The sequence below is a fragment of the Indicator indicator genome, chromosome 34 (genome assembly GCF_027791375.1).
Source record: "Indicator indicator isolate 239-I01 chromosome 34, UM_Iind_1.1, whole genome shotgun sequence".
Lineage (NCBI taxonomy): Eukaryota > Metazoa > Chordata > Aves > Piciformes > Indicatoridae > Indicator > Indicator indicator.
The window spans coordinates 1,052,382-1,065,806 of record NC_072043.1 but is presented as its reverse complement, the minus strand read 5'-3'; the positions used below and the strand labels follow the sequence as shown (position 1 = coordinate 1,065,806).

Here is a 13,425-nt window from a genome sequence, read left to right as displayed (position 1 = left end):
CCTCCTGGGGCATGCTTGCTGTGTTTGACTCCATCTTGCACCCCCTGTTCCTCAGGCCCCCAAGAAGGAGCTGCAGAACGGAGTGATCCGTGGGTACCAGATCGGGTACCGGGAGAACAGCCCTGGCAGCAACGGGCAGTACAGCATCGTGGAGATGAAGGCCACGGGGGACAGTGAGGTCTACACTCTGGACAACCTCAAGAAGTTTGCCCAGTATGGGGTGGTGGTGCAGGCCTTCAACCGTGCAGGGACAGGGCCATCGTCCAGCGAGATCAACGCCACCACACTGGAGGATGGTAAGGCTGGCCCTGCCCGGGGGCTGGGTGCTTTTCCTGCTCCCTAGTGCCACATCCCACCTTGGGGGCTCCCAACCCAGCCACTCTCAGCCAGCCCAGACAAGTCTTGGTGTGGTTTGGCTCTTGGCTGCATGGTCCCACCAGCAGCTGCCCTGGGGAGGAGTGGAAGCAGCTCTGCTAGGAGGACAGGCTGAGGGAGCTGGGGATGTTCAGCCTGGAGAAGAGAAGGCTCCAGGGAGACCTCAGGGCAGCCTTCCAGTACCTGAAGGGGCTACAGGAAGGATGGAGAGAGACTGTTAGGAAACAAGTGCAGTGACAGGACCAGGGGCAATGGCTTCAAACTAGAGCAGAGCAGCTTTAGATTGGATGTGAGGAACAAGTTCTGCACCAGGAGGCTGCTAGAACACTGCAACAGGTTGCCCAGGGAGGTGTCTGAGGCCCCATCCCTGGAGATATTCAAGGGGAGGCTGGACAGGGCTCTGGGCAACCTGATCTCGTGGAGGATGTCCCTGCTGCCTGCAGGGGGTTGGACTGGATGCCCTTTAGAGCTCCCTTCCAACTCAGACCACTCTGTGGGAGCACCATGATGCCAGCACACCCCTGGCACTGGCTTTCTACCACCATCAGAAGGCCATCGAGGTGGATTTTAGACACTCCAGAGAGGTTTCTATCCGGGGGTGGGGGGGAGCTCGCTGAGTGGCTGGAAAAGAGAGAAGAAAAAAGTTTTGCGGTGCCTTCCCTCTGCAGTTTTTCATCCTTAATTAAGGCTCTCGTTAGCCTGTCAAAGCAGGCTCGTTTCCTGGCTGCATTAGCACTCCTCCCGGGGTATTCAAGGGCCCCTGTTTTAGCAGCAGTGTCTTTTCCATAATTATATTACTTTAATTTTGTTCAAACGGACTGTCTGCATTAGTTTATTATAGCCTGCCCCTAATTACATGGTGCTTACATTCTTGCACCCAAGTAATCTGAAACAATAATCGTTGTCAGAGGGGCTCGTTAGGCTGATCTATGAGCGTTTAAATGCTCATCAAACCCAGAGGTACCTCTGGAGGGGCAACGTCAACTTAATTACCTCACATCCCCCTCGCTGGGAAGCTCAGCCTGGACCTGCAGCCTCCCCCTCCCCGGCAGCACAGGGCTCACACCTCCATCCCTGCTCCAGGAGGAGCCAAACCACCTGTTGAAGGCAGACCATAGAATCATAGAATTGTCAGGGCTGGAAGGGACCTCAAGGAGCATTCAGTTCCAACCCCCCTGCCATGGACAGGGACACCTCACACTACAGCAGGTTGCTCACAGCCACATCCAGCCTGGCTGGAAAAACCTCCAGGGATGAGGCTTCCACCACCTCCCTGGGCAACCTGTGCTGGTGTCTCACCACCCTCATGGGGAAGAATTTCTTCCTAACATCCAACCTGAGTCTCCCCACTTCTAGTTTTGCTCCATCCTCCTATTACTACCTGACCCCTCTCTGTGTCTGGCTCCAGGGGCAACTTGGGGAGAGTGGGCAGCAGCATGCTGGGGTCTTGTGTGGGCACAGCAGTGCTTGGCCCATGGGATACAGCTCCTTCAGCCTGGCATAGGTTGTGTGGGTTGGAAAAGCCCTCTGAGATCATCCAGTCTCACCAGCAACCCAACACCACCACAGCTATTAAACCATGTCCCCAGGTGCTATGGCCACACCTTTCCTGAACACCTCCCTGGGAAACCTATTCCAAGGCCTGACCACTCTCTCCATAAAGAATCTCCATAAAGAATCTCCATCATCTCCTGCTGATTGTCCTCCCCACCCATCCCCTCCTCAGTTCCCAGCCAGCCCCCTGAGAATGTCAGGGCCATCTCCATCACCTCGGATGTGGCTGTGATCTCCTGGTCGGAGCCTCCTCGCAGCACTCTCAATGGGGTGCTCAAAGGCTACAGAGTCATCTTCTGGTCCCTCTACATGGATGGAGGTGAGTGGTTGGGCTGAGGGGGTGAGATTGGGGTGTCTGGGGGGGGCTGTGCAGAGTGGGTGAGGTTGGGGTGTCTGGGGGGGGCTGTGCAGAGTGGGTGAGGTTGGGGTGCCTGGGGGGGCTGTGCAGAGTGGGTGAGGTTGGGGTGTCTGGGGGGGGCTGTGCAGAGTGGGTGAGGTTGGGGTGGCTGGAGGGGCTGTGCAGAGTGGGTGAGGTTGGGTGGCTGGGGGGGGCTGTGCAGAGTGGGTGAGGTTGGGGTGTCTGGGGGGGGCTGTGCAAAGTGGGTGAGGTTGGGGGGTCGGGAGGGCAGTGGGCAGGGGCTGATGGGCTCCACGTGGCTGCAGAGTGGGGTGAGATGCAGAACATCACCACGACACGGGAGCGAGTGGAGCTGAGGGGCATGGAGAAGTTCACCAACTACAGCGTGCAGGTGCTGGCATACACCCAGGCTGGCGACGGCGTCCGCAGCAGTGTGCTCTACATCCAAACCAAGGAGGACAGTAAGTGGCACTGCCCAGGGCAGCAGGGGCTCTGCCTGCCCTCCCCTTGTTCTGCCTGACTCAGCCACCTGCTCAGCAGAAGTGAGAAGGTGGAGCTTTGTGTAGGAGTCCTTAGCAGCCCACCAAGTGCCCAGAGCTGGGGTGGGAGGGTGGCTCCCGGTGCTGCCCAGCTGTGTGTGCTCAGCCCTCAGCTGCTCCTCAGGGTGGCAGAGCACCCTGCTGGTCTTGCTGCCATCACTTGGGGTTCCAGGAGCACTTGCTTGTGCTACAGGATGTTGTGGCTGCTCTGACTGGGGAAGAGCTGAAGTGGCTGTGTGGAGGAATCCCACTGGGGACAGCCAGGGGCAGGGCATTTCCCTTCCTCTCTTTTTCTTTCCCCAAAGTGCAGATGGTTAAATATTTACACCCCTGCCCGCCCTACTTTAATGCCGTTAGCTTGGCAGCAACTGGCCCAAGGGCTGGCATGGCTGCCCACCTGCCCTGGGAAGCACCAGATGCTGGGGAGGCTGAGCCAGGAGCCACTGGGGCAGACGGAGGAGCCTGGCCATTAAAAGCCAATTGTGGCTTCCAGACCAGAGCCTGGGCTGCAGTTAACCCTCCTGCCTTTGGCTTAGCAGGAACCCAAGCTGCCCATGGAGAGATGCCCCATGGGCAGTGGGGCGACAGCAGGGTGACTGCTGCCTTGCAGACCTGCCCCCACTGCCCAGTGCTCTGCCATTCTCTCCCTTCTCCAGTTCCAGGTCCCCCAGCTGGCATCAAGGCTGTCCCTTCCTCTGCCAGCAGCGTGGTGGTGTCCTGGCTGCCACCAGCCAAGCCCAATGGCATCATTCGGAAGTACACAATCTTCTGCTCCAGCCCCGGCTCGGGGCAGCCGGTATGGGATGGGCACAGGGATGGGCAATGGGGGTGGCATGAGGCATGGGAGGTGCTGAGTGTGCCAGGGGAGTGGGGAGCTGCCTGAGAAGGAAAGGTCCCTGCTGCTGGGCTGCAGCAGCAAACAGTCCCTTAAGCCAGGTCATAGGATCAGAAGATGTTAGGGGTTGCAAGGGATCTTTGAAGGTCATCCAGTCCAACCCCCTGCCAGAGCAGGACCAGAGAATCCAGCACAGGTTGCACAGGAACACATCCCAATGGGGCTTGAAGGACTCCAGAGGAGGAGACCCTCACAGTGAGGAAGTTCCTCCTCATGTTTTGCTGGAACCTCCTGTGCTGGAGTTTCCATCCATCACACTGTCCATGCATGGCGCCATGCCCTGCAGGGTTGGAAGGGCACCGGTGGGCACTCTGCACCAGGACACAGTCCCTGAGCCCTTCCTCTGGCATCTCCCCTGCTCAGTGCTGGCTCCAGGAGGGGAAACATGCCAGCAACTGCCTGAAAATAAACCAGAAATCAAACCTGGCCCCATCCCTCCTTCACAAGGGAGAGGTTGATGGGAGGTCTTCAGACTAGTGCTTATCAAAAGCTCCTTCTCAAACTCATTTCACTATCTGAGGCTCTGGTTTCCAGGGCAACATAATCTTTTCATCAAAGGACTGTAAAACCGCTGGGATCCGATATTGTTTTCCTGGCATCTTGTCAAAACTGTCATTTGGGGGGGGGGGAAATGATCTACAGGATACAATATTCATGGAGGTGTCTGCTTCTGGGGTACCTCCACACCAGCAGCCCCACAAGCACAGAGGGCTCTGCTCAGCTGCCTCTGTGCTCACCAATGCCACATCCAGCCCAGGACAGCATGGTGGCACATCTCTGGCAGGGCAGCCAGGTGCCAGGCAGTGCTTTGGTTTTGATGTGATGGAGGCTTGTGCCCAGCCTGGCTGTGGGCCAGAGATCTTCAGAGGGGAGAACCCATTGGGATGGGGGGAGCTGACATGGGAGATGAGCCCAGGCAGGGGTCTGGGGACCCTCTGGCTGCTGCTGTGACTGCAGTAGGATTTTAGCAGCTGCCCAGGGCTTGCCTCTGTGCCCAGTGCCCAGTGTGCTCAGCAGGCAGCTGCGGAAGTGTCCTTTCCTGGGCACAAACCATGCAGCCATCTGCTCCTGGGCCCCAGCTCCCTGGAGAAATGACGACACCAGCCGGCTCCCAGCGGCACTGGGAGAGGTGCAGCAGGGCTGGAGCGCTGCTGGGGAGCAAACCGCAGCACCTCGAGGAGGTGGCTGCCAGGGTGGCTGGGAGAGGGAAGGCAGCTCCGCAGGGATCCCTCCTGGGGCCCCTTTGCCAACTGGCAAGGGCAGGAGCCTACTGGCAGTGGGATGGTCAGGATGCCCTGGGTTGGGGTCACAGAATCAGCCAGCTTAGAAGAGACCTCCAAGATTAGCAAGTCCAAGCAATCACCCAACCCTAGCTGATCACCTGGGCCACTAAGTGCCCCATCCAAGGCTTTTCTTTATGTGGTGTGGTGGTTGGGGATGCCCAGGGCCAGGCAGCTGGACCAGAGGTAGCTTTTCCTTGCTGTCAGCTCAGGCACTGTGCTGGCCTCTGGTTCACTGCTGCTGGGGTGTTTGGGGCACCTGAGATGGGGGTGCTAGGGACAAGGGTCTCACACTGCCTGTACCTTCTGCCATCTGCTTCTCCACAGGCTCCCAGTGAATATGAGACCAGCCCTGACCAACTCTTCTACCGCATTGCTCACCTGACCCGCGGGCAGCAGTACCTGCTCTGGGTGGCTGCTGTCACCTCCGCTGGCCGTGGCAACATCAGCGAGAAAGTCACCATCGAGCCTGCTGGGAAAGGTATGGGCAGGCCACCAGCCCCCAGGGACACATCCCCTGCCTCTGCTGTCCCTTGAGGTTCTTTGGCTGCTGTCAGCCTGCAGCAAGGGACGGATGGGGTGACCAGGACAGAGGAGGGATGGCACGGGTGGGCTCAGCTCTCCTGACACATTGTGGGGTCTGTGGGTGAGCCTTGGTGCCAGGCTGACCTCCTTCTTGTCCCCAAGCCCCTGCCAAGATCATCTCCTTCGGAGGCACTGTCACCACACCGTGGATGAAGGATGTGAGGCTGCCCTGCAACTCTGTTGGGGAGCCAGTCCCTGCCATCAAGTGGACCAAGGACAGGTACTGAGTGGGGGCCAGGGTAGCTGCACGCCCTTTGCTGCGCCACCCATGGCTGATGTCCCCTCTCCCCTCCGGGCAGTGAGGACTCTGCCATCCCGGTGACAGTGGACGGCCATCGGCTGATCCAGGCCAACGGGACCCTGGTGCTGCGCTCGGTCAAAGCAGAGGACTCTGGCTACTACACCTGCACGGCCACCAACACCTGGGGCTTCGACACCATCATCATCAACCTGCTGGTGCAAGGTGAGGGGTGCTGGGGGGGACCTCGGGACCCACCTCCGTGCCCAAGAGCAGGCGCCTGGCATGGCCACGGTTCAGTTTGGCAGGCGGCATAGCAAGTCTGGGCTCTTGCTTGTCCTTGCCCTTGGTGGGGTGAAGCACCACAGGGTCTGTCCCCTGTGAGGGACTCTCACTGAGCCAGGGGGTCTCACAGTTTGGGGGGCATGGCTCAGGGCGCTTTCAGCTGATTCCTGGGAGGTCTCACAGGCGGTTTCTTCCTTCCCAGTGCCCCCAGACCAGCCTCGCCTGACCGTCTCCAAGACCTCGGCATCGTCCATCACGCTGGCCTGGATTCCTGGGGACAATGGGGGCAGCTCCATCCGAGGTATGGCTGCTGCAGCTGCTCTGGGCTAGATCCACCCTCCTCAAGCTTCAATTCATTCCCTCTCCTCCTATCACTCCCAGCCATTGTCAAAAGTCCCTCCCCAGCTCTCCTGTAGCCCCTTCAGGTACTGGAAGGCTGCTCTAAGTCTCTAGGCTGATGAGCCCCAGCTCTCCCAGCCTGTCCCCATAGCAGAGGTTCTCCAGCCTCTGATCATCTTTGTGGCCTCCTCTGGACCGTCTCCAGCAGCTCCAGGTCCTTCTTATGCTGGGAGCACCAGAACTGGAGGCAGTGCTGCAGGTGGGGTCTGAGAGAGCGGAGCAGAGGGGCAGAATCCCCTCCCTGTGCTGTTGCTCTTCCTGCTTTGGATGCAGCCCAGCACTGGTGCAAGCTGACAGGGCAGGATTTGTCCCCTTCTTCCCCAGCATCCCCTGTCCCTGGCAGGCTGAGGGCTCCTGGAGCATCCCTGTTTTGCAGAGCCTCCTTTCTGCTCTGATTCATCTCCTGGATCACAGGCTGCAGCAGCTGCCCGTGGAGTGGGGAGCAGGGAGCAGGGAAGGAGCCCTCGCTTACAATTAATTAAAAGCATGAAAGTAATTACAAGCAAAGCTCCCCAGCCAGCAGCCGCTCACTCCAACGGACTCTGTTGATAAATTTGGTTATAATTGGATTAGAAATATTAAAAACATGCTGCAGCCACCAAATAAATAACTAGCAGCAGGCACCAGGCTGCCAGGCACCGTGGGCAGTGTGGGTACAAAGGGCTGTCGTGGGCATGGCCAGGAAAGCCTCTGCCCTGTGGGCAGAGCTGTGCCACCCCAGAAAGGCTCTGGTACCCTCATCTTCCATCTGCAGAGCAACCCTGCAGGTGTGAGAAACCTTCCTTCCCTCAGCACTGCTCTGCCAGAGCTGGAGCTGGGCATTTGCAGAGCTGATGTGGAATGGTTGCAAAAAGGCTGCCCAGGGAGACTGTGGATGCTTCCTTCCTGGAGGTGTTCAAGGCCAGGCTGGATGAGGCCTGGAGCAACCTGGGCTGGTGGGAGGTGTCCCTACCCATGGCAGGGGGTTGGAACTGGATGAGCTTCAAGGTCTTCAAACTCTCCAGTGGAGGGGAATTCACTGCTCATGTGCATGCATCTGGGCAGGAACCAGTGCCTGCTGGGTGCCCTGGCACTGCAAGGACTTGCCCATGGGCTGTCCTCAAGGTGGGCTCAGGATCAGAGGATGTTAGGGGTTGGAAGGGACCTTCAAAGATCAAGTCCAACCTCCTGCCAGAGCAGGACCAGAGAATCCAGCACAGGTCACACAGGAACACATCCAGATAGGGCTTGAAAGTCTCCAGAGAAGGAGATTCCACAATCTCTCTGGGCAGCCTGCTCCAGGGCTCTGTGACCCTCACAGTCAAGAAGTTCCTCCTCATGTACCCACTGGTGGCAACCCCTTCTCTCACCCTGCCTGGGCACTGCTCACTACCCTGTCCCTGCCCCCTCAGGCTTCGTGCTGCAGTACTCTGTGGACAACAGCGAGGAGTGGAAGGATGTCTTCATCAGCTCCTCCGAGCGCTCCTTCAAGCTGGAGAGCCTCAAGTGTGGCACCTGGTACAAGGTGAAGCTGGCAGCCAAGAACAGCGTGGGCGCCGGCCGCATCAGTGAGATCATCGAGGCCAAGACCCACGGCAGGGGTGAGCCCCGCCCTGTGCCACCCCCTGCCCCGCTGGGGCACCTCCGCAGTGCCCCCCGGGCGGTGCCAATCCTGACAGCTCCTGTCCCGCAGAGCCCTCCTTCAGCAAGGACCAGCACCTCTTCACCCACATCAACTCCACGCACGCCAGGCTGAACCTGCAGGGCTGGAGCAGCGGCGGCTGCCCCATCACCGCCATCCTCCTGGAGTACAGGCCCAAGGGCAACTGGGGCTGGCAGAGCCTCCGCACCAACAGCTCCAGCGAGGTCTTCCTGACAGAACTGCGGGAGGCCACCTGGTACGAGCTGCGCATGAAGGCCTGCAACAGCGCCGGCTGCGGCAACGAGAGCGCCCAGTTTGCCACCCTGGACTATGATGGCAGTGAGTGGGCTGGCCTGGGAGGGGGTGGGGGACAGGGACCCCCACCCAGCAGTGCTGACCACCTGCCTGTGCTCTGCCCTAGGCACCATCCCCCCCATCAAGTCTGCCCAAGGGGAGGGTGATGACGTGAAGAAGCTCTTCACCATCGCCTGCCCTGTCATCCTGGCCACGCTGGGAGTGGCTCTGCTCTTCATCATCCGCAAGAAGAGGAAGGAGAAGAGGCTGAAGAGGCTCCGAGGTGAGAGGGGGGCAGAGCTGCGCTTTGCTGGCTGGGCTCTATCGGGAGCAGCTGTCCTAAGATCCTTCCTCCCTGTGTTTCTTCTTGTCTCCTGCACAGATGCCAAGAGCTTGGCTGAAATGCTGATCAGGTGAGTCCCTGGGGGGTGAGGGATGCTGGGGAGGTGGTCCTGGGTGCTTTTAAGCCAGGCTCAGCCCTTCTTAGGCTCAGTCCTGTGGAGGTTGTGTTGGGCACTCTGGTGCTCGTGCCTGCTCCTGCCTGCCAGAGGGTCCCAGCACCCAACCTGGTGCTTGCCTGGGGCAAGGTGGGGGCTGCTCAGCTGGGGGGCTGGCAGCAAGCCCTGGCTCAGCTGGAGCCAGCTGTGCTGGGGTAATGGCCAGGCCTGCGTCCCCTCTCACCTCACAGCAAGAATAACCGCAGCTTCGACACGCCGGTGAAGGGCCCCCCGCAGGGCCCCCGCCTGCACATCGACATCCCCCGGGTGCAGCTCCTCATCGAGGACAAGGAAGGCATCAAGCAGCTGGGTAAGCACCACACAGCCTGAAGACCCAGCCCTGGCTACAGCAGCAGGATGTTAGGGGTTGGAAGGGACCTCTGACGATCCTCAGGGTCCAACCCCCCTGCCAGAGCAGGACCAGAGAATCCAGCACAGGTTGCACAGGAACACATCCCAATGGGGCTTGAAAGTCTCCAGAGAAGGAGACTCCACAACCTCCCATGGACGTGGGCCAGCATGGCCCTGAGAAGCCCACGGTGCCCCCAGGCTGTCCCCATGGCAGAGAAGGATGCAGGGCTGTTCCCCATGGGTCCTGCTCCCCTCACTGCTGGCAGCCCCCAGCAATCTCCTTGGTGAGGGTGGGGATTAGTGGAGAGCAGTTAGGCAGATATTCCAGCCCCCCACGCCCCAGGGTGCTGGTGGAGCTTCTGGCAGCAGGGTGGGTGTTGAGCATGGGCAGGAGAAAAGAATCTCTGAGCTGTGCCTTCTTCCCCCAGGGGATGACAAAGCCACCATCCCGGTGACGGATACGGAGTTCAGCCAGGCAGTGAACCCCCAGAGCTTCTGCACAGGGGTCTCACTGCACCACCCAGCACTGATCCAGAACACAGGGCCCCTCATCGACATGTCCGACATCCGCCCTGGCACCAGTGAGCACCGGGGCTGGGCTGGGGGCAGCAGGGAGGTGCTGGCAGATGCAGGTGGCACAGGCACTCTGGCAGCCCAGGGGCATCGCGGTTGGTCCCTGCCTGCTCTGGAAATTAGGAACAATTCCTGTGCTGCAAGGGTGGTCAGGGGTTGGAACAGGCTGCCCAGGCTGGTTTGGAGTTACCATCCCTGGAGTGGCACAAAAAAGGTGTGTCCATGGCACTGGGGCACATGGTTTGGTGGCCAGGGTGGTGTTGGGTTCAGGGTTGGACTCAGTGATCTTGGAGGCCTTTCCCAACCCAATTCTATGGTTCTATGTCCCCTGCCAGTGGGGTGCAAGCCCTGTCCCAGTGCTGGCCATGCCCAAAAGCAGCTGTTGGTAAGGCAGGAGGCGTGTGGAGAGCACTCCAGGGAGCTGGCACCGTATCCTGGCTGTCCCTGGCAGTGACCTGCTGTGACTGTGCCACCTTTGTGCCCTAGACCCTGTGTCAAGGAAGAGTGTGAAGTCTGCCCACAGCACCCGCAACCGCTACTCCAGCCAGTGGACCCTCACCAAGTGCCAGGCCTCCACCCCGGCGCGGACCCTCACCTCGGACTGGAGGACAGTGGGGTCCCAGCATGGCATCACCGTCACCGAGAGCGACAGCTACAGTGCCAGCCTCTCCCAGGACACAGGTGTGCCAGCGCTGCCCTGGCAGCTCCAGCTCCCGGGGCTGCTCCTAGCAGGGATCAGCCAGTTTGGGGCACGGGGGGTGAGCCCAAGCCACGCGTTTGTGGTGACTGCAGGGCAGCGTTGGGTCAGGGGGAGCCATGGAGGTGAGCGGTGAGAGGTCTGCTCCAGCTGCTAGGGGAGGGGTTAAGAGCACCATGGGCAGATGTAGGGCACAGGCCCTCAGCTCTTGTGCTCTTGGTGAGTTGCTGGGGAGGTGTCCCCAGCCCTGTGCTCCTGCCTCTGCTCCCTGTTACAAGAAGGATCTGGAGGTGGTGGAAGGTGTCCAGAGAAGGGCCACGAGGAGGAGCAGAGGGCTGGAGCTGCTCTGCTAAAGAGACACATTGTGAGAGTTGGGGTTGTTCAGTCTGGAGAGGAGAAAGCTCTGAGGAGACCTTCATGTGGCCTTCCAGTAGCTGAAGGGGGTGACAGAAAAGCTGGGGAGGGACTTTTTAGGGTGTAGGACTGAGGAGGATGGAGCAAAACTAGAAAGAGGGAGATTCAGATTGGATGTTAGGAAGAAATTCTTCCCCCTGAGGGTGGTGAGACACTGGCACAGGTTGCCCAGGGAGGTGGTGGAAGCCTCATCCCTGGAAGTTTTTAAGGCCAGGCTGGATGTGGCTGTGAGCAACCTGCTGTAGTGTGAGGTGTCCCTGCCCATGGCAGGGGGGTTGGAACTGGATGATCCTTGAGGTCCCTTCCAGCCCTGACAATTCTATGATTCTAAGCTATTGAGTTCCAGGTTAGGTGAGGTGGCTGCCCTGGTGTGTGGTCACAGGATCACAAGCTGGAAGGGACCTTTGAAAATCATCCAGCCCAAGCCCCCTGCCAGAGCAGGACCACAGAATCCAGCACAGGTCCCACAGGAACACATCCAACTGGGGCTTGAAAGCCTCCAGAGAAGGAGATTCCATAACCTCTCTGGGCAGCCTGCTCCAGGGCTCTGTGACCCTCACAGGGAAAAGTTCCTCCTCATGTTGAAGTGGAAGCTCCTGTGCTGGAGTTTCCATCCATTGCCCCTTGTCCTGTCCCAGGGTGCAAGTGAGCAGAGCCTGCCCCTGTCCCCTCCCTCTTGCCCCCCAGCCCTCCGATATTGATAGACATTGATCAGATCCCCTCTCGGTCTTCTCCTCACCAGACTAACCACCCCTAGGGCTCTCAGCCTCTCCTCCAGTCCCTTCCTCATCCTTGTAGCCCTCCCTTGGACTCTCACGAGTGGATCCCTGTCCCTCCTCAACCAGGGAGCCCCAAACTGGGCACAATATTCCATCATCTCCTCCAGAAGCTTGGTGGTGGTGGTGGCTCCATAAGCAGCTTGGGGTGGTGCCCAATGGCCATGGGTGGCTCCGTGAAGCCAGCCTGGGGGTCTCTGGGAGGAGAGCGATGCGGCAGAGGGCAGTGGCAGTGCCCAGGTAGGTGACAGGAGCTGTGCCCCCACAGACAAGGGCCGAAACAGCATGGTGTCCACCGAGAGCGCCTCCTCCACCTACGAGGAGCTGGCCCGGGCCTACGAGCACGCCAAGCTGGAGGAGCAGCTGCAGCACGCCAAGTTCGAGATCACGGAGTGCTTCATCTCCGACAGCTCCTCTGACCAGATGACCACCGGCACCACCGACAACGCCGACAGCATGACCTCCATGAGCACCCCCTCCGAGCCGGGCATCTGCCGCTTCACTGCCTCCCCGCCCAAGCCCCAGGACAGTGAGCGGGGCAAGGGCGTGGCCGTGCCCATCCCACACCGTGCCAGCAAGAGTGAGTACCCCTGGGGCCTTGGCTGGGGCTGGGCACTGCCTGCGTGGCACAAGCCACCTAAGGAGATGGTTCCTGTAAAGGGGGAAGAACAAAGCACCTTCCTCTTCCACCCCAACCTTCCAGCAGCCTCAGTCTGCCTCCTGTGTGGCGCCTCCTGGGGCTTTTGTAAGGCTTTCCCCTGGGATCCTGATTTGACTGCAGTAGGAGCTGCAGAGATCCTTCTCCAATCTGGAAAGGATTCCCATGTGTCCCCTCCCTGCTGTTCCAGGCCAGGCTGGATGAGGCTTGAGCACCCTGGGCTGGTGGGAGGTATCCCTGTCCATGGCAGGGGATTGGAACTGGATGACCTTTAAGGTCCCTTCCAAACCAAACCATTCTATGGATCCACAGATTGTGCCCACTCAGTGTGGCACATCCTAGCCCTGAGGCAGCCAGAGGATGCCAGAGCCTGATGTGCTCCACCTGTTGCAGCGCCCAGGCTGTGCCAGCCAACAGTGGTGACACTGCACCTGTGACCACCACCACCTAGGGAGGCTGGGGGCCAGGAGGGGTCCCTGGTGGGGGGCAGGCAGGGTCCCTCCACGCCCTCAGCTGCCTTCCCTCTCTCCCCCCGGCAGGCGACTACTGCAACCTGCCTCTCTACGTCAAGTCGGAGGCCTTCTTCCGCAAGCCGGATGCCCACGAGCCATGCCCGGTGGTGCCGCCGCGGGAAGCCTCCATCCGCAACCTGGCCCGCGCCTACCACGCGCCTGCCCGGCACCTGACGCTGGAGCCTGGCACTGCCAAGCCCCTGGGCCTGCCGCCCCCAGCCTCCGCCGCAACCACCTTACCTCAGAGGACTCTGCCCATGCCCACCGCCGCGCCCGGCCCTGCTGCCGCTGCTGCCGCCCCGGTGCCCGCTGCCGCCGCCAGCACCGCCCCAGTGCCCACCGCCGCCAGCACCGAGCCCCCCGCCGCCCCTGGCAGCAGCGGTGCCGGCGGGGAGGCACGGGTGCCCACGCACTCCAAAGTGGGGGGCTCCAGGGACTCGCTCCTAGAGATGAGCACATCAGGCGTGGGCAGGGCGCAGAAACAGGGGGCAGGAGCCTACTCCAAGTCCTACACCTTGGTGTAG

At 60.2% G+C, this 13,425-nt stretch overlaps 1 protein-coding gene across 1 annotated transcript in view; it reads left to right on the top strand.

Annotated features, from left to right (window-relative positions):
- Positions 1–13,425, top strand: part of DSCAML1 (DS cell adhesion molecule like 1) — a 116,149-nt gene extending 102,724 nt beyond the window's left edge. Inside the window, exons 17-33 of the mRNA XM_054395599.1 lie at positions 56–296; positions 2,102–2,248; positions 2,593–2,748; positions 3,483–3,622; positions 5,329–5,482; positions 5,689–5,806; positions 5,886–6,049; positions 6,312–6,410; positions 7,900–8,088; positions 8,181–8,468; positions 8,551–8,706; positions 8,806–8,836; positions 9,112–9,230; positions 9,700–9,852; positions 10,331–10,525; positions 12,000–12,311; positions 12,929–13,425. Coding sequence (XP_054251574.1) covers positions 56–296; positions 2,102–2,248; positions 2,593–2,748; positions 3,483–3,622; positions 5,329–5,482; positions 5,689–5,806; positions 5,886–6,049; positions 6,312–6,410; positions 7,900–8,088; positions 8,181–8,468; positions 8,551–8,706; positions 8,806–8,836; positions 9,112–9,230; positions 9,700–9,852; positions 10,331–10,525; positions 12,000–12,311; positions 12,929–13,425 — 3,159 coding nt within the window. The remainder of the gene's footprint in view (positions 1–55; positions 297–2,101; positions 2,249–2,592; positions 2,749–3,482; positions 3,623–5,328; positions 5,483–5,688; positions 5,807–5,885; positions 6,050–6,311; positions 6,411–7,899; positions 8,089–8,180; positions 8,469–8,550; positions 8,707–8,805; positions 8,837–9,111; positions 9,231–9,699; positions 9,853–10,330; positions 10,526–11,999; positions 12,312–12,928) is intronic.